This window comes from Bos mutus, chromosome 5 (genome assembly GCF_027580195.1).
Source record: "Bos mutus isolate GX-2022 chromosome 5, NWIPB_WYAK_1.1, whole genome shotgun sequence".
Classification (NCBI taxonomy): domain Eukaryota; kingdom Metazoa; phylum Chordata; class Mammalia; order Artiodactyla; family Bovidae; genus Bos; species Bos mutus.
In genome coordinates, this window is record NC_091621.1 from 80,816,437 (window position 1) to 80,841,386 (window position 24,950).

At 40.2% G+C, this 24,950-nt stretch overlaps 1 protein-coding gene across 1 annotated transcript in view; it reads left to right on the forward strand.

The window, feature by feature from the left end:
- Positions 1-24,950, forward strand: part of DERA (deoxyribose-phosphate aldolase) — a 127,445-nt gene that overhangs the window by 23,386 nt on the left and 79,109 nt on the right. The window contains exons 2-5 of the mRNA XM_070371152.1: positions 12,916-13,013; positions 14,773-14,920; positions 16,801-16,896; positions 20,495-20,629. Of these exons, the coding sequence (XP_070227253.1) occupies positions 12,916-13,013; positions 14,773-14,920; positions 16,801-16,896; positions 20,495-20,629 (477 nt within the window). The remainder of the gene's footprint in view (positions 1-12,915; positions 13,014-14,772; positions 14,921-16,800; positions 16,897-20,494; positions 20,630-24,950) is intronic.

Sequence of the window (24,950 nt, forward strand, 5' to 3'; positions counted from 1 at the left end):
TCCACCCCAAGGTCTCACTTAGAATGCAGCTCTTTGGCTTCTCAGCTGCCCCACCCTCCCCTTATCTCTACCCCTTCACAGCTGTTGGGGTGATTCTTTCAGCACGGCATTTTTTTAGTTCCTGTACCAGCAGACTCTCACTTTCTCTCTTTTTTAAAGAGGGACTTTTTTTTTTTTTTTGATTTGGCTGCACCTTGTGGCTTGTGGAACCTTAATTCCCTGACTAGGATGCAAAAACCTGTGCCCCCTGCATCGGAACTTGAAGTCTTAACCACTAGATGGCCCGGGAAGTGCAGATCGTCACTTTCTCTTAAACTTTCATAGCACTGTGTCCCTTGTTTACTCATTAAAAACGTAGAGTAAGACCTAAGGTCCTATTTCTACTCTTATTTTCACATCTTTTGGTTGCAACATATCTATAATTTTGGCCAACTCAGGAATTTTGGCATCTAGTGTGCTGTGCTGTGCTGTGCTGTCTCTTCAGTCATGTCCGACTCTTTGTGACCCTATGGACTGCAGCCCACCAGGCTCCTCTGTCCATGGGATTCTCCAGGCAAGAATACTGGAGTGGGTTGCCATGCTGTCCTCCAGTGGATCTTCTTGACCCAGGGATCGAACCCTCGTCTCATATATCTCCTGCATTGGCAGATGAGTTCTTTACCATTAGCGCCAATTGGGAAGTCCACCTAGTGTGATAGGGCTTACTAAATCTGTTTCTAGCTGATTTGAATGGAGATTCCTTTTTATTTCCCCTGTGATCTATCTTCAAGTTTTCAGTCATATATTAGAGAATATATATAAACGTTCCAAGTTATCCTCATTCTAAACATCTTCAGAATGTCCCCATTTTATTTGTATCTTCGTTTGGCATTATATTTGATATCAAAGGCAAAAGAGCCTACCCATTTGGCCCTATTGCTTTTTCCCATTTAACCATTTTTTTAAACTATTTTAAACTAACTTTTATTTTTTTCTCCCAGATTTTGAGAAAGTAAGTGTTCATTATGAGGCTTCCCAGCTGGTGTTAGTGGTAAAGAACCTGCCTGCCAACAACCCACTCTGATATTTTTGCTGGGAAATCCAATGGACAGAGGAGCCTGGTGGGCTATAGGCCTTAGGGTCACAAAGAGTTGGACACAACTAAAGTGACTTGGGATTGGCCCTGGTGGTTCAGATGGTAAAGAATCTGCCTGCAATGTGGGAGACCTAGGTTTGATCCCTGTGTCAGGAAGGTTCCTCTGGATAAGGAAATGGCAACCCACTCCAGTATTCTTGCCTGGAGAATCCCTGTGGATAGAGGAACCTGGTGGGCTTATAGTCCATGGGGTTGCAAAGAGTCAGACATGACTGAGCAACTAACACACAAGTGACTTAGCGTGCACACATGTATTCATTATAATGACTGTTGGCAGAAACTGGGCTATAGTTCCCTCTCCCCACACCCTCCCACCCAGGACTTCCTATTATGTCTAACATACCAACTGATCAAATAAATTCATAGTAGTTCTCCAGTACTTCACATGTGAAGTCCTCTGGCTAAATTTCAAGATTCCCTGTGACTTTATAGCACCTTACTTTACTCCCAAACAGAACTTTTGGTCATTCTTAATTGTTCTGTGAACAAGCCATCACCATTCCCATATTTGGTCTTTATTCATATTATACCCAGTACGTGAAATGTCTTCCCTCTCCTCGACTTGTAGTTCATTTCTCCTAATCTATCAGTGCAGGTGGACTTGTTGGAATCTTCCTGACTGTCCTAGTCTTCTCATAGTGATGGATTTGGAGCCAGAACCCAAGCTCCTGCCTTGTTCTGCACTGTCATGCCCTCTGTTTAGCATTCCTGCTCAGATCCACTGAATGATGGCTGTCACACCAAGCTGGCCGTTTCTTTCCTCCTTGTCAGCAATGTCCATAAACAGTCATCCATGGTTTTCCAGCTCCAGACCCAGTGATGCTCATATCATAGAACCAGAAGCTAGAATTCCTTTCTTCCAGGGCACTGCTGTGTCTCCAGAGCTGATACGCCTTACACTTTGGTTAATCTCTATCCTTGGCAATCTAGTACAAGGCCTCAGTAGATGGCTTGCGGGTTTGGTCGCGTTACCACTGTGCTGTTTAAGTTTTACAGTGAACTCACTCAGAACTCTAAGTAAATTAAAAACGAAAAGGGCGGGGAACTATTGGATATTTTAACTGCCTCTTTCTTTGACTTCTTTGTTCAAGCCAACAGTATATTTCTCAAACAACTTTGATATGTAGACCGCTGAGGAAAGCTGTATGGTCCCAACCTGGCAGGTTAAGAGTTCTTTGAACTAGTTAATGAAATGCTTCATACTGGGAACCTGGAGAAATATCAGCTTAGTTTCTGAAAACCTTTTGATAATGCTTCCCTTAAGGGTTTAAGAAAAATGCCAACAGAGTAAAAAGTATTGCTTTTTTCATAGATTTCAACATATTTAAACAATAGCAAAAAAGAGTACAAAGGAAAAACTGCTGTTCTTTGCCCAGGGAGGTCAGTCATTGGTTGATACCAGTTTTATTATGGCAAATAATACTGTTAGTGCTAACAGAACTCTTTGGGGGAGAGCTTAGAAAGACAATTGATGGACATCAAGTTAAAGATATTTTGAAAAGTGAAAAATGTGTTAGCTTTGTAAATACACTGAGGTGAATTTAAAAACATGGGCACCCACTGCTATGATATTTTAACCTGTAGAGTTTCACTGTAATTTTTAGAAACAAATGTTGTTGATGTATGTTTAGGATGCTGTAGCAGAAATACCGTGGAATGTGCAGCCTATAAGAAACAGAAATTTATTTCTCATAGTTCGGGAAGCTGGGAAGTCCAAGATCAAGGTGCTGGCAAATTTGATGTTGGATGAGAACCAGTCTCCTCACTGGTGGCTGTTTTCACTATAAACTCACGTGGCAAAGGGTCAGGGGATCGCTTTGGGGCCTCTTTTATAAGGCAGTGATCCTATTTGTGATGGCTCCATCTCATGACCTGGTCACCTCCTGAGGCCTAACTTCTGAATACAATTACTTTGGTGATTAGGTTTCAACATATGAATTAGGATTGGGGGAGGGTAAAGCATGCAGAGCGGGTGCTACTGCTAAGTCGCTCCAGCCACGTCCAGCTCTTTGCAACACCATGGACTGTAGTCCGCCAGGCTCCTCTGTCCATGGGATTCTCCAGGCAGAATGTTCTAATCCTAAATGTATAGTTTAGTTTTTACATACCTATATAAGTGAGTTTCAGTGTAATTTGATTTACACATTTGTATTAGTAGAAGGTTAAATATTACATTTTAAAAAATGTAGTGTATGCTATACACTACTCTTATTTATTATATTTTAAATATTTACTTATTTATTTATTTGGTTGTGCTGCATAGCACAGCATGTAGGATCTTAGTTCCCCCACCAGGGATGGATGGAGCTTCGTGCACTGGAAGCTCGGAGTCTTAACCACTGGACTGCCAGGGAAGTCCCAGATACTTAGATTTTAAAGTTTGGGAAGGAAAAAACATAGCTCTTAGTCTGCTATTTTATAGTTGTGAATCAGTTTCTTATTACAAGCTTTTCATATTGGTTTCTGTATGTTCTGTATGTTAATTATTGCTATAAAATAAATTGCTGTTTGATGATGTTAGGTTATGAGACCTGTGGATTGACCCAGCTTCTAAATTTATCTGATTATTTCCTCATGATGTCGTTTATCTTACTTCTGTATCTTCTATATTTTAAGTTGGAAGTTACATCTTATATTAGTCTACTACTAGAACCAGTAGTAGATAGATGGATAGACAGATAGATACATACCCAGCCACACACACATATGTGTGTGTGTATGTGTGCGTGGAGCCTTTTATTCTATTCAGGTCTTTCTTCATTAGATTGGATGAAGCCCACCCACCTTGGGGAGGGCAATATGATTTACTCCATCCACCAGTTTAGGCCTTGACCCCATCCATTAAACACCCTCACAAGACACATGCAGAAATAATGTTTAATCACATATCTGGGCACCTTGAGGCCCAGTGAGGCTCCATTTCCCTGATAGCTCAGTTGGTAAAGAATCTGCCTGCAGTACAGGAGACCCTGGTTCGATTCCTGGGTGGGGAAAACCCCGTGGAGAAGGGAAAGGCTACCCACTCTAATATTCTGGCCTGGAGAATTCCATGGACTGGATAGTCCGTGGGGTCAGAAAGAGTTGGACATGACTGAGTGACTTTCACTTTTCATAAGACAAATCTTGTCAAAAAAGAGGTCTTGATTTTCTTTGAATGTTTTACTAAATTCATATACTATAAAATCACAGGCTGTCTCAATTTCATTTATGTGGTATTGTGATTTATAATAAGAAATATATATTTGGTGTTCATCTATTCTTCTTGGCACAGAGCTCCTAAACTCTTTGGATTTCCTGTGATGAGGGGATGTTCTGGACTTACATGGAGGTGTCCTGGCAGAGCCCAGGCTCCTGCCACTCCCTCTGAGGCACAGGACTTAGGAGTCGCAGCCCCATCACCATCTGGCTGTGGTCACAAGTTGCTGATCTCAAGTGAGAGCAGCAATAGAACCGCCCTGCTAAGCCCAGTCAACCAATAGTGTGAGGAGAAATCATAAAAGAATTGCTGTTTGTAGGCATGACATTTCGAGGTAGTTTGTTACACAGCGATAGGTATGCATGCTAAGGCACTTCCGTCGTGTTTGGCTATTTGCTACTCATGGACTGTAGCCTGTCAGGCTCCTCTATCCATGGGATTCTCCAGGCAAGAATACATTCCCTTTTCCAGTGGATCTTCCCAACCCAGGGATTGAACCTTAGTCTCTTACGTCTCTTGCTTTGGCAGGCGAGTTCTTTGCCACTAGTGCCACCTGGGAAGCCCTTACACAATGATTGATAATAATCAAATCAGATAGGTTGAGATATTCCCAAGTGCAATTTTAGAATTTTAAAATTAAGCCTCGTACACGGGTTGAAATCTCATTTGATTTGTTCAAGCCCTCTTGTTTGCACAGGGATAAATTTCAGGGTTGTCTTCTTTGCAATATTTGCAAACAATTGTCAACAAATAATTGTAGTTCACTATGTTTCAAAAACTGGAGGCTTTGGATGTTTTATTTACATAATAGGTTTTTTTTTTAAATTTTAGTTTTGGCTGCACTGGGTCTCCGTTGCTGTGCAAGGGCTTTCCCTAGTTGCAGTGAGTGGGGCCTCCTCTCTAGCTGTGGTGTGTGGTCTTCTTGCTGTGGTCGCTTCTCATGATGCAGCGCGAGGGCTTTAGGGCAGGTAGGCTCAGTAGTTGTGGCACACGGGCTTAATTGCCCCATGGCACATGGGGTCTTCCTATATCAGGGATTGAACCCCTGACCCCTATACTGGCAGGCAGATTCTTAACCACTGGACCACCAGGGAAGTGCATTCTTAGTTATTGTTCAGTTTCTAAGTAATGTTTGACCCTTTGTGACCCCATGAATTGCAGCATGCCAGGCTTCCCTGACCTTCACTATCTCCCAGAGTTTGCTCAGACTCATCTATTGAGTCAGTGATGCCATCCAAGCATCTCATCCTCTGTCGCACCCCCCGCCTTTTGCTTGCTCTCAATCTTTCCCAGCATCAGAGTCTTTTCCAGTGAGTCAGCTCTTTGCATCAGATGGCCAAAGTACTAGCTCTTCAGCTTTAGCATCAGTCCTTTCAATGAATATTCAGGGTTGATTTCCTTTAGGACTGACTGATTTGATCTCCTTGCAGTCCATGGGACTCTCAAGAGTCTTCTTCAGCGGTTTTTTTAAAAAAGATCTTTTCAACTGATTTTCAAAAAAAAAAGCCAATATTTAAAAGTCTTATTTATAAAATAGTTCATGACTGACATATGTCAGCTTAGATTGATTGACAAAATTGTTCTTCCTCTTCAAAGAGTCATATGTTCCTAACATTCAGCTGATAATAACCAATAAAGAGATAGTGCACACTGCCAAGAAGAAGTATTTATTTTTAACTAAACATCAGTTTTCTCACAAAGATCAGGTAGTTCATTTATTCTGTGTATATGTAAAATATTTAAAATTTGACAGCGATAGCTTGCACTTTGATTGTTAGACTGTGGGAACTTATTTGGATGAAATTATAAATTAAGTGTCTATCACAACCAAATCCAAGTGTTTTTCTGCTTCCTTAGTTTCTTAATAAGAACATTGTTTTTATTTTGATGCTATATTCCAACAAAATTTGCATCTGTGGCAACTCTGCAAAATCAAATAATTGATCTGTTCAGTACTAACCTGTTTAAATTTATAGTGGTGGTCACATAATCTCAGGTGTCTTACCTTCAACAAAATAGACTTTAAAATTTTTTCTTGAATTTAATGTTAGATTTTTTAAAAAATGAGCAAATATTTGAATTAATTTAGCTGAGTTTTCTCTTTAAAACACCCATGATCAGAGTTCACTCAAACTCAAATCCATCAAGTTGGTGATGCCATCCAGCCATCTCATCCTCTGTTGGCCCCTTCTCCTCCTGCCCCCAATCCCTCCCAGCATCAGAGTCTTTTCCAATGAGTCAACTCTTCGCATGAGGTGGCCAAAGTACTGGAGTTTCAGCTTTAGCATCATTCCTTCCAAAGAACACCCAGGGCTGATCTCCTTCAGAATGGACTGGTTGGATCTCCTTGCCGTCCAAGGGACTCTCAAGAGTCTTCTCCAACACCACAGTTCAAAAGCATCATTCTTCGGTGCTCAGCTTTCTTCACAGTCCAACTCTCACATCCATACATGACCACTGGAAAAACCAAAGCCTTGACTAGATGAACCTTTGTTGGCAAAGTAACGTCTCTGCTTTTCAATATGCTATCTAGATTGGTCATAACTTTCCTTCCAAGGAGTAAGTGTCTTTTAATTTCATGGCTGCAGTCACCATATACAGTGATTTTGGAGCCCAGAAAAATAAAGTGTGACACCATTTCCACTGTTTCCCCATCTATTTGCCATGAAGTGATTGGACCAGATGCCATGATCTTAGTTCTCTGAAAGTTGAGCTGTAAGCCAACTTTTTCACTCTCCTCTTTCACTTTCATCAAGAGGCTTTTTAGCTCCTCTTCACTTTCTGCCATAAGGGTGGTGTCATCTGCACATCTGAGGTTATTGATATTTCTCCTGGCAATCTTGATTCCAGCTTGTGCTTCTTCCAGCCCAGCACTTCTCATGATGTACTCTGCATAGAAGTTAAATAAGCAGGGTGACAATATACAGCCTTGACGTACTCCTTTTCCTATTTGGAACCAGTCTGTTGTTCCATGTCCAGTTCTAACTGTTGCTTCCTGACCTGCATACAGGTTTCTCAAGAGGCAGGTCAGGTGGTCTGGTATTCCCATGTCTTTCAGAATTTTCCACAGTTTATTGTGATCCACACAGTCAAAGGCTTTGGCATAGTCATAAAGCAGAAATAGATGTTTTTCTGGAACTCTCTTGCTTTTTTGATGATCCAGCAGATGTTGGCAATTTGATCTCTGGTTCCTCTGCCTTTTCTAAAACCAGCTTGAACATCTGAAAGTTCACGGTTCACGTAAGCCTGGCTTGGAGAATTTTGAGCATTACTTTACTAGTGTGTGAGATGAGTGCAATTGTGTGGTAGTTTGAACATTCTTTGGCATTGCCTCTCCTTAAACATACACTAGAAATTTGGGATGTAAAAACAAGCACTATATAGAATACTCATTTTATCTAAATGAGAAGTCATGCTTCATAGTTTTATATAACTGTATCTGCTGAGGCTGTATTAAATTGCCATCATTAAGCACAGGCTTCTTAACGTAACTGCTAATATTTTAAGTAGATATGAATCCTTTTAAGCAGATTTCGGTCTTGGAATCAGTGATATTTTTTTGTAGAGATATTTTGGCATGTGATAAACATTGAAACCTGTATGCAGGTCAGGAAGTAACAGTTAGAACCGGACATGAACAACAGACTGGTTCCAAATAGGAAAAGGAGTACGTCAAGGCTGTATATTGTCACCCTGCTTATTTAACTTCTATGCAGAGTACATCATGAGAAGCGCTGGGCTGGAAGAAGCACAAGCTGGAATCAAGATTGCCAGGAGAAATATCAGTAACCTCAGATATGCAGATGACACCAACCTTATGGCAGAAAGTAAAGAAGAACTAAAGAGCCTCTTGATGAAAGTGAAAGAGGAGAGTGAAAAAGTTGGCTTATAGCTCAACATTCAGAAAACTAAGATCATGGCATCTGGTCCCATCACTTCATGGCAAATAGATGGGGAAACAGTGGAAACAGTGTCCAACTTTATTTTTCTGGGCTCCAAAATCACTGCATATGGTGACTACAGCCATGAAATTAAAAGACGCTTATTCCTTGGAAGGAAAGTTATGACCAACCTAGACAGCGTATTAAAAAGTAGAGATATTTTGTTGACCTTTGTCAACAAAGGTCTGTCTTGTCAAGGCTATGGTTTTTCCAGTAGTCATGTATGGATGTGACAGTTGGACTATAAAGAAAGCTGAGTGCTGAAGAATTGATGCTTTTGAAGAATGGTGTTGGAGAAAACTCTTGAGAGTCCCTTGGACTGCAAGGGGATCCAACCAGTCCATCCTAAAGGAGATCAGTGCTGGGTGTTCATTGGAAGGACTGATGTTGAAGCAGAAACTCCAATACTTTGGCCACCTGATGTGAAGAGCTGACTCATTTGAAAAGACCCTGATGCTGGGAAAGATTGGGGGTAGAAGGAGAAGGGGACAACAGAGGATGAGATGGTTGGATGGCATCACCAACTCAATGGACATGGGTTTGGGTGAACTTCAGGAGTTGGTGATGGACAGGGAGGCCTGGCGTACTGTGGTTCATGGGGTCACAAAGAGTGGGACACGACTGAGCGACTGAACTGAACTGAAATGTTGAGAAGCATTTTTTGCAAACTGCAGAGCATGAACTTTTCTGAGAAATGGAAATTCAGAATTTAATTTTTCAAAAGAATATTTATTTGGACATTCTGGGTCTTAGATTCAGCACATAGAATCTTTGATCTTTAGTTGTGGCATATGAAATCTAATTCCCTGATCAGGAATCAAACCCTGGCCCCCTGCATTGAGAGTGTGGAGTCTTAGCCACTGGACCACCACAGAAGTTCCTAATTTTTCATTAAACATACTATTTTGAGCTCATTGTTGCTGGTAGATTTATTTTTTTTTTTAAATAAAAAAGCCTAATCCCAAATACATAGTGTATGGGAGTTTGATCCTTGGGTCAGGAAGATCCCCTGGAGAAGGAAATGGCAACCCACTCCAGTATTCTTGCCTGGGGAATTCCATGAACAGAGCCACCAGGGAAGCCCCATTGGTATCATATACGGTTCATATAATAATAAGGTTCTGTCTGGTGACCTTTGGTGCTAAGGTTTTTGGTGACCATTCTATGGAAGCAGTAAAAGTGGTATCTGACCTTATCATATCTGCCTGGCGCCTAGTAGTCATGTCAGGTTGGCTTTGTGGAAGAGCTCTGTGGCCGTGGATTGGTCATGAAAGTATTGGTGTGGTGAAATGCCCCAGAGACACATTACATGTGCTAATGCCTGGGCTACAGCAGCAGTCATCTTACTGGTCTACTTACTCTAGTCTCCCTCCCTTTCTTCCTAACCTGCGCACTGCTGTCAGTGCCTCTTAATTCCAAAGAGTTAAGTATATTTTGCTTTTACTGTTTAGTAAGGTAATGCATGCTCTTTGTAAAAGTTTTAAGTTAAAAAAAAGTTTTAAGTATTATGTAACTATAAAGCATGGGAAAGTAAAAATCTTATGTGATTCTGCCTCTGAAGACAAACATTGTTATCAATTTGGTCTATATTCTATTATTTTTTTGCACATATACCAACAGAAATATATTTTATATTTTTGGATATTAGATTAGACCTTCAAATGAAGATTCATTCTAGACCCCACCTGTTGGAAATGATGAAGCTCCTAGCACAGTCTCTGTCTTACATCTTTACGGTGTAGAAACTGGGCAAGGCTGAGTCTTCTCACTAATATAAACTGAATATTTTCTGAGCTTGACTGGATCAGATATATATTGACATCGAAGGCTTAAAAAAAAAAAAAAAGCTAACCTTTTCCAAGATTAAGGTTGAAAGATTAGACACGATGAAGTTGATACTTCAGTTGTTCAGTGTGTAAGGTAAAAAAATAAATTTATTGTGATGTGGTGGGCTTAGTGAGCACCTATTTGTGTGCTTGGCATTTGTGAGTGATTCCTAGCAAGTTGCAAATTAGAACTGAAGCTAAACAACACAGGAAAAATAGATATCTGGGTGCCTACAGTAGGAAGAGGTACTCTGTAATAGATGCTGGGATTAAAAATATACTGTGAAAGTGCATCTCAAGAACCGACTGTTTGGGGACAACCATTAAGGCACAGATTTAGTGGTACAATTTTAGGTATAAAAACCCAGAAAGAATGAGAAGTGAAAACGTAGGAAATTTTTAATCTTTCTTACTTTTCCAAATTTGAGAAAGTCTAATGAAGTATCACCATGTATTTTTCTCCATTAGGAGCAAAGACAAAATCAAAATACAATATAAACCTCCTTTTGTGGAGTTATCATTTGGTATTACACTTTTTAGGAATATTGAGAAGAAGTACAGGAACAGCCATGAACATAAGAGGAAGTGATGGAAAGGTGAAGTGTCAATTTTCAGGGAAAATGATGTCTGTCTCCACGGAGACTTAAGAAAGAAAGACAATAATGATTAAAAAAAAAGTGAAAAGAGTGTTTAAGAACAAATTTATAATTGAAAGAAGGGCCTGAAAGCCCCTGAAATGGCATACTAAGAGGAGCACTGGGATTTTCTCCATGGAAGAGTTTTCTGAAAGGAGTTATCGCCTTCCAATTATGGCTTTACGACTACTCTCCCCAAAGACACATGTGCTTGAAACCCCTCCTGGCCCCCTAAGAGAAACTTCTATGGTCCTGATGAGATTGTGTGCCTTAGAATCACTTCTCCGAGAAAGGAGATGCTAAAGGGTACTCGAATAAAATATTAAAAATTATGAAGGACATAACAAAGGCCAATCAGTCCTTTCTTTTCCCCAGACCCCATAATAGGAGAACAAGGGTTATCTGATGAAATTAAAGAGTAGCAAATTAAATGCTAATAAAATGGGATAGTCACTTATATAATTCATTATCATGGGAGGTCACAGAGGCAAATTCTGTGGCTGGATTAACTGTGGGGCTGGCTGATTTTATGACCACTAAAGATATTTTTAGCCGTGGAGGCTGATATTGTGAGAGAAGTGATCCTATTACATTCTCCCAGAGATGGTTTGCAAGGACCTCTGGCGAGTGGTGTCTGAGACGTGTGAGAGCCAGCCTCGTGGGTTCTGATCTTTGGTGGGAAATTGTAGTAAAAATTAGTTTTTAGGGGAATGTCCTCAGGTATTGTATTCACGTTGCAGTCCCAGCTTCTCTCGTAGAGATCCAAAAGTCCTTTATTGAGAAGCAACTGGGGTACAAAGTTTTGTTACACAAGATGGGGAATTCCTGAAGATCTTTTATCTTTCGTCCAGCAGAGTCACTATAGATAGTTAACAGTGCTGTGTTGTATACTTGAAATGTGCTATGAGAGTAGATCTTAAATGTTCTCAGCACACATGAAAAGGAAAAAGAATATGGTAAATGTGTGAAGTAATAGGTAATATTCATTAGCTTGACTGTGGTGATTCTTTCACAGTGTATATGTTTATCAAAACATACACCTTAAATATATGCAGATTTTATTTGTCAAGCTGTGTGTGTGCTCAGTTGCTCAGTCGAGTCTGTTTGTAACCCCATGGACTGTAGCCCTTCAGGCTCCTCTGTCCATGGGATTTCTCAGGCCTGGATACTAGAGTGGGTTGCCATTTCCTCCTGTAGGAGATTTTTCCGACCCAGGGATCAAGTGCTCGTTTCCTGTCTCCTGCGTTGGCAGGCAGATTTTTTACCTCCAGGGAAGCCCTACAGATAGGAGAGAGCATTTCAAAACAAGCAACAGAGATGTCTCCCGGAATTTTGTTGTTTTTGTTTTTGACTGTGCTGGGTCTTAGTTGCGGCTTCAGGATCTAGTTCCCTGACCAGGGATCGAACTCCTAGCCCTCTGCACGGGGAGCATGGACCATCAGGAAGTCCCTCTCCCAGAATTTTGAGCAGCTTGTTTTTTCTTTTCCCTCTTCTGACTTTTTTTAATTTTAATGCTCTAATTTCTAATACACTTTAAGAAATTCTCCTTTGAGGAAAGAATGGGGGTATCCTATCAGCATCTAATAGATATTAATCTTATCAGTGAGGGGATGTTGATCAAGGATTCCTTTAAGCCCCAGTGTTAATTCATTTATGTGTTTATTAATTATTCATTCTCCTGGACTGGGCACTCCCAAATAACTCCCTGCTGGCAGAAATGAAGCCTGTGACATGAATCACACAATGTTTTCCTCCACCATTAGGCGTATCTGTGTAATGAATCAGTACAGGTTCTTCTAGTTCCAAATGTATTTGATTTTGCACAGAGTAGGACTTTTCATGGCTGGGCTTCCTTCAAGAAAGTTATTTATAGTTGAGTGGAAAAGAAATATAACTTTTTAAAAAAAGTTTTGGGCTTCCCTGGTGGTCCAGTGATTAGGACTACGCTTCCAATGCAGAGGATGTGGGTTTGATCCCTGGTCAGGGATCCAAGATCCCACGTGCTATGAGATGAGCCAAAATAAAAAAATAAATAAATAAATAAAAATAAAATTAAAAAAAAAAAAAAGTAAATAAAAGTTTTGATACTGGTAAGTCTTTCTTTTTGAGGACTGTGTAAAAAACAAGTGAATGTGTTTAATAAAATCTTCAAGTTTTAAATTGTTGTTCTTTTTGCTTCTAGACCTTAGCTGGATCTCCAAAATACAAGTGAATAAACCAGCAGTGCTAAGACGTGCAGAACAAATCCAGGCTCGTAGACCTGTGAAAAAGGAGTGGCAGGTAAGGGCTTTTCTTAAAAACTCTTTCCCTTGCTTTACAAGCCTGATCTCTTCCCTCGAGGCCACAAGACTGAATTTCACTCAAGCTGCATCTCAAAAGATTGCAGCTGTCCATGACTTATTTTAATAATTCATATATGATGAAGATGGATTGGAGAAAGATAACATGTTTATCCAAACAGGTTAAAATCTTATCATTCTTGAGTGGCAAAGCTGCAAATGAATTTGAGGCATTTTTATTCATGAGTGAATTAAATGGCATATTTTCTCAACATACTTATTCCGTTTCTTAGACACACCTTTGGTTGTCTTCTATTTTAATTTTAAAACCTTAACACCTAAACCTGATGGGTCCATTGTTGGAGGCCCTGCGGTTATGAGCCTTGATCTTCTTTGATCATCATGTTTGCTGCTGCTGCTGCTGCTAAGTCGAGTCAGTGTGCTGACTCTGTGCGACCCCATAGACGGCAGCCCACCAGGCTCTGCCATCCCTGGGATTCTCCAGGCAAGAACACTGGAGTGGGTTGCCATTTCCTTCTCCAATGCATGAAAGTGAAAAGTGAAAGTGAAGTCGCTGTCATGTCTGACTCAGTGACCCCATGGACTGCAGCCCACCAGGCTCCTCTGTCCATGGGATTTTCCAGACAAGAGTACTGGAATGGGGTGCCATTGCCTTCTCCACATGTTTAATGTACAATTAATTTTCCCAAATTATCTTTCAAAATTTGCAAAATGGTGTTTTGTAGAGTACTAGTGGTCAGCATATTCTTCAGTATGTACTAACCAAAGACATGCTATACATCTCAGGACTGAAAGGAATTCAGAGTTCATTCCACAAGTGAGGCAAAATATCGTGATTGAATCCTTTAGGGTAACAGGTTGCATTTTGCTCATTCTTAGAAATAATCTGATTGAAAAGATACAAGGAATTTATTTGAATGAGTTGTGAAATGTGAATATTGTTTTAAAATTGAAATTGGATTAAACTGGAAAAAAAAAAAAGAAAGTAGAGACTCTTTATCGTGTCTCATTCCAGGTCCCAGGGCTGGAGGTCTAATACAAGATGGAAACTTTTGTTCCCGAGTTCTCCCTTATCAGGGTAGAACCTTCCCAGGTCGCTCAATGGTAAAGAACCTACCTACCAATGCAGGACATGCAAGAGATGTGGGTTCCATCCCTGAGTCAGGAAGATCCTCTGGAGAAGGAAATGGCAACCCACCTCTGAGTCTCCTTGTGTTGAGATGCAAAAGTCACACGTGGGGAGACTTGTTCTATTAGGAATTTCCATTTGGGGTATCTGTGGAAGAAAAAAAGTTTATAAGCTATTTTTTCCCCTTTTATTTTACTCTGTGTAACATTCGTCTTTTTGGTTAAGCTTGAACACATTAGAATGTATGCCTCAGAACAGCATAGACGGGAGATTTTATTTTATTTAAAGCAGTTTGTTTAAAAATTTTTTTTGATGTGGACCTTTTTTTTTTCTTTTGGTCTTTTTTGACCTTGTTACAGTGTTGCTTTTTTTTTTTTTAATGTTTTGGTTTTTTGATCCCAAGGCATATGGGATCTTAGCTCTCCAACCAGGGATTGAACTAGAACCCCTTCTTCCCTTAGAAGGTGAAGTTTTAACCACCAGACTACCAGGGAAGTCCCTAGACATGAGATTTTAGCACCCTTATGTACCTAATGGTTTTCTACTAACTAACTGTATTGGAGATTAATTATTTTTTTTTAAGCCTTGTTTTTACTTTTCTTCAAACCAGGCTGCATGGCTCCTGAAGGCTGTTACCTGTATAGATCTTACTACACTTTCAGGTGATGACACGGCTTCCAACATTCAAAGGCTGTGTTATAAAGCCAAGTATCCAATCAGGGAAGACCTCTTAAAAGCTTTAAATATGCATGATAAAGGTAATGTGTATAGTCTGTCTGGTGTTTACCTTTTTTACAGTAGCAATCACTGAATCTAAGAAGACTTAAGATTTGGATGCTGAAAATGATAGTAACAATAAAATCTGTGATAGAATTGTGTATGCAGAGTAATAATTGAGATTCTTCTCTGAAAAACAGCAGAGAGAGAATCTGAGTCTCATTTTTAGGTCATTTCTTTCCCATCATGGATTAAAGTTGCAAGTACTGAGTTTCTTTATTTTTTGTTCCAGTTCTTCAGTTTTGGAAATTTTCTGTCTAGTGACTCAAATACTATGATTCTGATTCCCTAGCCACGTGTAAAAAAGCCAGTCTCATTACTTAATAATCACATCTCATACATAAAGTATTTTCTGTGAGTAAATGAAATGCTTTTGAGAATAAAATACAAATGGGAAATATTGCCGGCTTGTATACTGGGTTAGATCTTTTGAAAAAAATGTTATATTCACTCTCTTCATGTACATGAAAGAAAGGACTTTCTTAAGTTGCCATAAGTTTAGAACCTCAACATTTTAGAAATGCAGGAGACTTTGAGAGTGAATGCCCTTGTTTCTAAATGTGAAAACTGAGACCTGGAGGGTGAGAGGACAGTGTGCTTCATTCCTCAATGGGCTAGTTTTAGGAGCCAGATCTAAACCATGCAGGGATCTTTCCTGGTTCTTAGGTGCCTGTCTCTAATGAATGCAACTAATGCTGCATTGACCCAATGCAGGTATTTTTTTCACAAATAGTTTGTGTTAATAGATGACTTATAGATATAAACAGCTGCATAGCATTTAGAAAGTATTTAGTATGTTTCTTTTACACTGACGATAAAACACCTACCATTTATAACACTTCAAAGCAGCAGCTTTATATGAGTCTTATGCTACCGTTTAATAGTGTCTCTTTGATTTTTTAATTTAAGAGCTTATTCCTCAAACTGAGGGCTCCAGATCCAGATTTTATTATTTTCTGCAGAAGAGAGACTAGGATTAGTGACATGTCATTTTGCAGTGCACGCATACCTTGTGTTATTGCACTTGGCAAAGACTCTGTGTTTTACATATTGAAGGTTTGTGGCAACCCTGCATTGAGTAAGTCTGTGGGCATTGCTTTTCCAACAGCATTTGCTGACTTCTTGTCTCTGTCACATTTTGATAATTGTCTCAGTAATGCACACTTTTTTGTTATTGTAATACTCTTTTTGGCCATCTGTGATCAGTGATCTTTGACGTTACCATTGTAATTATCTGGCATTATGTTTTTAAAAAGTACGTACCTTAATTTTAAATTAAGGTACGTACTTTTAAAGATAATGGTATTGCACACTTAATGTTGACTGCAATACAGGGTAACCGTAACTTTTATATGCACCAGGAAACCAAAAAATTCCTGTCACTCATTTTATCGAGATACTTGCTTTATTTCGGTGCTCTAAAACTGCACCTGCACTATCTCCAAGGTCTGCCTGTACTGTCTTGCAAGGTTCACTTCTATTTTTATTCATCTACTATCGTGTGTGACCCCTGTAAAAACTTAGATTTTGTTACCTACATGAAATAAAGCATTTTCATTGAGTCAAAGCCACTAAGTTTACCATTTAGGATATTTTTTCAACAAATGGTACTATATTAACCTCCAGGAACAATGTATTAAAAATATTTTATTCTCTAAGGATGAGGAAATGATCCATGTTGTCAAGAACTAGAAGGGAATGTGGAAAGTAAAAGCCTTTTAATTTGTTGCAATGTCGTAGGAGGATTATTTTTTCTCTGATTTTGATTTCTGCCAATGTTGAAGTATAAATAATAATTAAAAGCATATTGTGTGACTTGAACTTCACATGAAGTAGGCCGTTATGCCTCCTTTCTCCACAGGCATCACTACAGCTGCCGTTTGTGTTTATCCTGCCCGCGTGTGTGATGCAGTGAGAGCTCTAAAGGCTGCAGGCTGTGACATCCCAGTGGCATCAGGTAAAGCCTGTGGTTTCTGTTGTCATTTTTTCAGTGTTTCCCATCAACTCAGACACCTTGAGGTAATACCTATATAGTTATTTTATTTATTTTTGACCGAACTTTAACTTTCTCTAGTTGGCCGTGAGCGGGAGCTACTCTCAGTTGCGGTGTGCAGGCTTCCCACTGCAGGGGCTTCTCTTGTTGCAGAGCACAGGCTCTGGGTGTGCGGGTTTCAGCAGTTGTGGGGTGTGGGCTCAGTAGTTGCGGTGCGTGGGTTCAGTTGCCTGAGGCCTGTGGGATCTTAGTTCCTACACCAGGGACAAACTCATGTCCTCTGCATTGCAAGGCGGATTCTTAACCACTGGACCACCAGGGAAGTCCCTATCTATATGATTTTATGCTGCCGTACTGCTCTCAGTCATTTCCAACTCTTGCGACCTCATGGACTGTAACCACCAGGCACTCTGTCCATGGGATTTTCCAGGCAAAAATACTGGAGTGGGTTGCCTTTTCCTTCTCCAGGGGATCTAATCTGCCTCTTTTGCGTCTTCTCCATTGGCAGGCAGATTCTTTTTTTTTTTTTTTTTTTTGATTTTTTTATTAGAGGAGCCACATAAATGTGGCTGCTTCAACTTTTTTAAAAAATTTATTTTAATTGGAGGCTAATTATTTTACAATATTGTATTGGTTTTGCCATACATCAACATGAATGTGCCACGGGTGTACACGTGTTCCCCATCCTGAATCCCCCTCCCACAGTGAGCCACTTGGGAAATCCCATATAGTTTTTTATTATGATTTTAACCAGTCTTGTCTATTTAATTGATTGTATTTATTCATTCTTTTCATATTTGTCAATTGCCTGTTGAGTAGCAGACATGATATTAATTCCTAAGACTACAGAGCTGTTGGCTTTCCCAGTAACTCAGCGGTAACAGCATCAGCCTGCCAGTGTAGGAGATGCAGGTTCAACCTTAAAGGAAATTCAGTTGTTAAGGAGGAATTGTCAAGTTAAAAAAAAAAAAATCATAATGTAGGACATATTATTTTTTTGTAAAATATAATAATAAAACTATGCAGAAGATACAGTTGTAACTCTGAGTGCAGAGTGATTTATTCTGCAGAGTATGGTAACACTCAGAGGGTAAGGGGCTGCTGCAAAGAGATGTAACTGCATTGGGTCTTAAGGATAAGGAGGAGTTTAGAGAGTGGATAAGCTAGGAAGTGGGTTTCCCAGGGGCCAACACACCTGGGAACCTGCCTGCCAATGCAGGTGCCAATGCACCTGGGAACCCGCCGGCCAATGCAGGAGATGCAAGAGAAGCTGGTTCGATCCCTGGGTCAGGAAGATCCCGTGGAGGAGGGCATGGCAACTCACTCCAGTATTCTTGCCAGGAGAATCCAATGAACAGAGAAGCCTGGTGGGCTATGGTCCATAGGGTCACAAAGAGTCGGACACAACTGAAGCGACTTAGCAGCCATGAAAGCTAAGGAGTGGCATTTCCAGCAGAGGAGCTGGCATGTGTAAAGGTGCAGAAGTGCATTCAGGGAACTGAAATGGTTTGCAGGTGTTGCTTCCTAAGGTAGGACAAAGGGAGAGCTGGGGAGTTGAAGCTGGAGAGGTAGGTGGGGGCCAGACCCCATGGGGAAACCTTACCAGGCTGTGGTATTTGGGTTTTATTTTGTTGATGGGGAAGATGCCAAGAGATGTTAAGTAGAGAATGCCATGATCTACTTCATAATGTAATAAGTTAGGTGATGGTAGTGGATAAATTAAAGGGGATTGAAATGGAGTCAGACTGATCATAGTCCCTGTGGGAGATGACAAGAGCCACCCCCAAACCTGAACAATAAAAGAGGGTATGTTCAAGGATTACTGACTTAAAGAAAGATGCAGTAGGAGAACAAGGCATGAGGGAGGGAAAAGTCCTCCTGAACGCTTCCCTGTGTGTGTACATTTACAAATGGGTAGATAGATATTAAATTAGATTCTCCTTTTAAAAGATGTTAGAGGGATATCCTAGTGGTTTAAAGAAGGAAGCTGAGAAGATCATTAATTTATTTTGTTAGGGATACATCAAGAGAAACAAAGTATACAGTATTTATATATTAATATAGCTTATTCGTGAAGATTCCTGAAGTATTTGGCAGCTTCACCTTAATCAGCCTTCATTTTTCATTCAGTTCAGTTCAGTTGCTCAGTTGTGTCCGACTCTTTGCATGGACTGTAACCCCATGGACTGCAGCACACCAGGCTTCCCTGTCATCACCAACTCATGGTGCTTGCTCAAACTCACGTCCATCGAGTCAGTGATGCCATCCAACCATCTCATCTTTTGTCGTTCCCTTTTCCTCCTACCTTCAATCTTTCCCAGCATCAGGGTCTTTTCCAATGAGTTAGCTCTTCACATCAGGTGGCTAGAGTATTGGAGTTTCAGCTTCAGCATCAGTCCTTCCACTGAATATTCAGGACTGATTTCCTTTAGGATGGACTGGTTGGATCTCCTTGCAGTCCAAGGGACTCTTAAAAGTCTTCTCCAACACCACAGTTCAAAAGCATCAATTCTTCATTGCTTAGCTTTCTTTATAGTTCAACTCTCACATCCATACATGACTACTGGAAAAACCATAGCTTTGACTAGACGGACCTTTGTCAGCAAGGTAACACCACTGCTTTTTAATATTTTTCATTAGGCTCAATCAGTTCAGCTTTTCCTTTACACAACAGGGAAACATACTTTCCTCTAAGGTAGCAGACCGAAGGAATTTAATAACATTAAGGAAACATGAAAGGTTACCTTTAGACACAAGAATGAAATCAGTGATAAGCATGTTAAAATGTTAATACTTTTTCCAGAAGTGTCATTGTGTTTTTATTTTCCTTCTGTTCAATATGGGAGACCTGGGTTCGATCTCTGGGTTGGGAAGATCCCCTGGGAAAGGGAAAGGCTACCCACTCCAGTATTCTGGCCTGGAGAATTCCATGGACTCTATAGCAAAGAGTTGGACACAATGGAGTGACTTTCACTTTCACTTTCATACTTGGGGCTAGTTCTTCCTGACTCACAGTTGCTTCAGTTTTGTGGACTAATTAGGTGCTTTTCCATCATGCAGTATCTCCCCTTTATTCTTATCTGCTTGACTGTTCATTTGAAGATGGGCAGTGGATGGAACATGTATTTCCATTTGGTTACAACAGCTATAAATATGAATGAGTAAGTCATAATGGTGATAGCCAACTTGGTCAAGAGTAGGATCCAGGATTAACTAGTGTCCATCCACAAGGCTACTACTACTACTTTATGAGTATCACTGTGATGATGACATATCTTCTTAATCACTATTTTCCTAAAGCTCCCCCGTTAGCATCTCTGCCAGCAGCTTAATTTCAGATCTTCCAAAAGATAAACTACTAGTATTTATCCTAGTGTCAGTGCTATATAAGATCGCATTCAGTTTCTTCACAGTTCACTTTGCAAGGTATGCATGAAGTTCTAAAGTGTCATTTATACTTTGGTCTGAACACTGATTTTTTTTAGCCTGAAATTCTTTGTTGAGATACTGACCAACTGAAATTTGTCTCCCTCCCTCTCTTCCTTCCTTCTTTCTCTGCTAGTGGCCACTGGCTTTCCAGCTGCACAGACTCATTTGAAAACACGATTAGAAGAGATAAGATTGGCCGTGGAAGATGGAGCTACGGAAATCGATGTGGTGATTAACAGGACCTTGGTGCTGACAGGCCAGTGGAAAGGTAAGGGCACGTGCTTACCCAAGGGACTCAGTCATTCCGTGGTCAGCCAGATGGCAAGGACCTGAAAAGAGGCAGCATGATTTGGAAGTCACTGTTCTAGATTACAAGTCGCTAGGTCAAAGGGTGAATGGAGGAGAAAACACGACTAAGACTGCTCATCCTTGTTGCTTATAACTCTGGGCAGATGCCCACCTGCATGAATTTTTTATATCTCTTTTAAGGAATCAGTTATTCCCAAGCAGTGAATTATTAACTTTTGCTCTATTCTCTGCTGTTTTGTTACTCAGTACAGTACAAAAATCACCCCGGGCAAGTATTTTATGCAGAGTTTATTTTAATATGCTGGAGGAAGCTTCCCTTTTTTATGTTAATCTTTGTGGATTTTGAGGATGTGGGATTATTGATTAGTTTATGAAGTCTATTTTTACTCCTGTTCTTGGACATAGCTCCTTTGGATTTTGTTCTGTATTCACCTTCAAGATTTGTGGTTTACTATCAAGTCAATTACAATAAGACATTGCCCAGTCCAGTAACAATTTGTTTCTTTTTTTAAGAGACTGATTTTACTTCTACGTTAAATATATTTTATATACTTAGAGATTTTTTTTTAAGTTAATAGACTATTTTTTAGGGCGGTTTTAAGTTACAGGAAAATTGAGCAGAAAGTATGCAGTTCCCATATACCTCCTGTGTGCGCCCCACTGCATACAGTTTCCCGTATCATTAACATCTTATATTATTGCAGTGTATATGTTAGAATAGCTGAAGCTGAACTAATAACATTGATAATTGCTTAATCAAAGGAGGTAGGATGTGCTCAATCATGTCAACTTTTCTGACCCCATGGACTGTAGCCCGCCAGGTTTTTGCAGACAAGAATACTGGAGTGGGGGTTGCCATTTCCTACTCCACAGGGATTGTTGATAGCTAAAATAAGTACAATTCTGTATTTAAAAAAAAAATCATTGTAATATGTAGCTTAATTGAAAATTTTTAATGAAATCATAGGATAAAATCAGAATAATGTATTGTCTCTTTAGCTATGTAGCTATCAAATAAATGGCATATTTTATTCTAATTACAAAGGGTAATTTGTAATTAATTAATTAAAATTAATTCCCACTGTTAATTAACTAGTAATAAAGGAAGTTGGTGTTCTACTTAATCTCCTCCCCTACAAATAACCCTTGATAACACTGCAATGCACAACTTTCCAAGCCATTTCCCCTTCATAGACACACATGCAATGCCTACTATTTTGTAAAGTTTAAAATAAATATTTTTTTAAAAAGTGAAAAAGTTAGAATTAAAAATAGGATCATGCTTAATGTATTTTCCCTTAACCTAACAGTTGGACTTGCCAATATCTCATAGGTATCTCTAGACTCTATCCATCAATCCATCTAGCTCATCTTCTGTAAATTCTAATTCCATTGTTTATTCACTAAAAATTGCTTTTGGTTAGGCAGCAACAAAGATTCAGTCAGTGGTTTAAATGCTCAGGGAGTTACTCTGTCATTTAATGTCTATGTTCACGCATAGTCACTTAGTCCTGTCTGCCTCTTTTGTGACCTCATGGACTGTAGGCCACCAGGCTCCTCTGTCCATGGGATTCTCCAGGCAAAAATACTGGGGTGGGTTGCCATGCCCTCTCCAGGGAATCTTCCTGACCCCATGATCGAACCCGTGTCTCCTGCATTTTCTGCATTGCCAGGCAGATTCTTTACCACTGAGCCACTTGGGAAGCCCCCTCATGTAAAGTCTAGGCCTAGGTATTTCAGGAGTATTGTGGCAGTCCCTCAGAGTTCTCAGAGACCTGAGCTTCTTTTACCTTCGGCTTCCAAAGATCATAGCATCTGATCTCAGCTTCAAGACCACTCCATTGTTTACAATGGCTTTTGAAGCTCCAGCCCTTACACTTGTCTCCCAGATGACAGGAAATAGGGACTTGTCCTGTCTCTCACACACCATCTTTGCTTACACCTCATGGCCCCGAATCAAATTCTGTGGTCAGGCTTGACTGCAAGTGAAGCTGGAAAATGTTGGCTTGGAACATTCACTATGTTTCCATTCATTCTTTATACGTTGGATGGTGCACATTTCTGTGCCTCAGTGGAAAGGAGTGAGGGAAATTCTGGTTCAGAAAGAGACTCTGCCACATGAGCTAAATAGGACGTGATCTTAAAAAACTTGACAGCAAAAGTTGAGGCGAGGGGACTTCCCTGGTGGTCCAGTGGCTAAGACTCTGCATTCCCAATGCAGGTGGCCCGAGTTTGATCCCTGGTCAGGGAACTAGATCCCACAGGCCGTAACTAAGCGATTGCACCACAGCTACTAAGGCCATGTACTCTAGAGTCCTCATGGCACAACTACAGAATCCAGTGCATTGCAACCAGAGAAGTCCTTGTGTTGCAATGAAGGCCCAGCCAAAATAAATAGATGAATTTTTAAAAAGTTGGGGCAAAGCAACAATAGCAACATTTAAATAAAAATATTTATGAAGTCAAAAGGCACAGCAGTCTGGACCATGAGCTATGGGGCAAGTTGTCTCAGAGATTTCTGTAGCCTCTGGGGAGCGTCACTGTATTCCAGGAGAATCCAGTCACTAGTATAGCAGTTCTGAGTGAAAGTGAAGGTCACTCAGTTGTGTCTGACTCTGTGACCCCATGGACTATACAGTCATGGAATTCTCTAGGCCAGAATACTGGAGTGGGTAGCCTTTCTCTTCTCCAGGGGATCTTTCCAACCCAGGGATCAAACCCAGTTCTCCCGCATTGCAGGCGGAAGCCCACAGCACTTCTGAAGGGTCTAGGGGAAAAGGTCAGGTTGTTCGCATTATCTGATACTCCTATCTGTACCCACCACCATTTTTAAACCCTTACCAAGTTTCAATATTTTTTTTTTCAGATTTTTGTTATTTATATGTTTGTCTTTTTTTGGCTCTGCTGGGTAATTGTTGCTTTTTTGTGGGCTTTTCCCTAGTGCAGCAAGCAGGGGCTACTCTTCATTGCAGTCATGGGCTTCTCACTGCAGTGGCTTCTCTTGCGGAGCATGGGCTTAATTGCCCTGAGGCATGTAGGATCTTCCTGGACCAGGGATTGAACCCATGTCCTCTGCATTGTCAGGCAAATTCTTAACCACTGGACCACCAGGGAAGTCCAGGTTTCAATTCTTGACAGTGCACAAATATCTTTTTGTGCTTTCGATTTTTGTTCCTTGTCTTATGGGTCACGTGTGCCTTGGGCATTTACAACCATCCTTAAATGGCTTATTTTAAGTAGATGTCCCTCGTCCCTATATATTAATTCTGCTTGTCTACTTCTTGTAATAGATTTCAGTTCAGATTTAAAGCTAGAGTAGGAAAAAAATAAGTATGCTTTATGTGCTAAGTTGCTTCAGTCATCTCTGACTCTGCAGCCCTGTAGACTGTAGCCCCCCAGGCTTCTCTCTCCATGGGATTCCTAGAGTGGGTTGCCATTTCCTCCTCTAGGGAATCTTGCTGACCCAAGGACTGAACCCTTGTCTCTTACATCTCCTGCAAAACTACTAGTGCAATTTAGAAATACACTCTGTGTCATTTAGTTGGATAAAAAAATGTATGCTCTTTATCTTTTATTAAGTAATTATAGACATAGAAGTATAGATTGTATTATAACTTGTGCTCCTGTCTTTAGAATACTACTAATTGGAAAATCAAATACAATAGGAGATGAGATTTGATGTAATTGGCTTTCCCTTAATGAAGCAGGAATGGTTGTTTTTAAGAACTGATAATTTCCCAATAACAGACATTCATGTAAAATATAATAACATATCTTTGTCCCAGACCATACTTTTCTATTAACTCTTTCTGTGGTGTTAATAACCTCTTGACCCCAAACAAATTGAAAAGAACCATTGAATACTAGAAATTTAATTCTAACTAGAAGCCTGCGAACGTCTTGGCCCTTTTTCACTGCAATATTTTGTCTTAATTTCAGTTCCAAATTTGATTACATATTGGGTTTTTCAGTGTCATGTTTTAATATTAGCTGTTTTCTAAAATATGAGCCTATCATCGATTTCTTGGAATTTGCTGATGAAGGCGTCTGTGAGGCTGTTAGACAGTCCAGTCTAGGTCCCTCTTCTCTTTGCACTAAGGTGTGGAGGACACTGGTTAAAAACCAAGAGAAAGAATCCCGTTTTTAAAACCTGGCCATTCAGAGTGTCTCTTCACCATTTCTCATGGTCACAGGGGTTCACAGTTTAGGATATGAACTCAGAGGGGAGATGTGAGAAGGACTTGTTATTCCTCTGCTTGGATTCACGTTGGTGGTCGTTG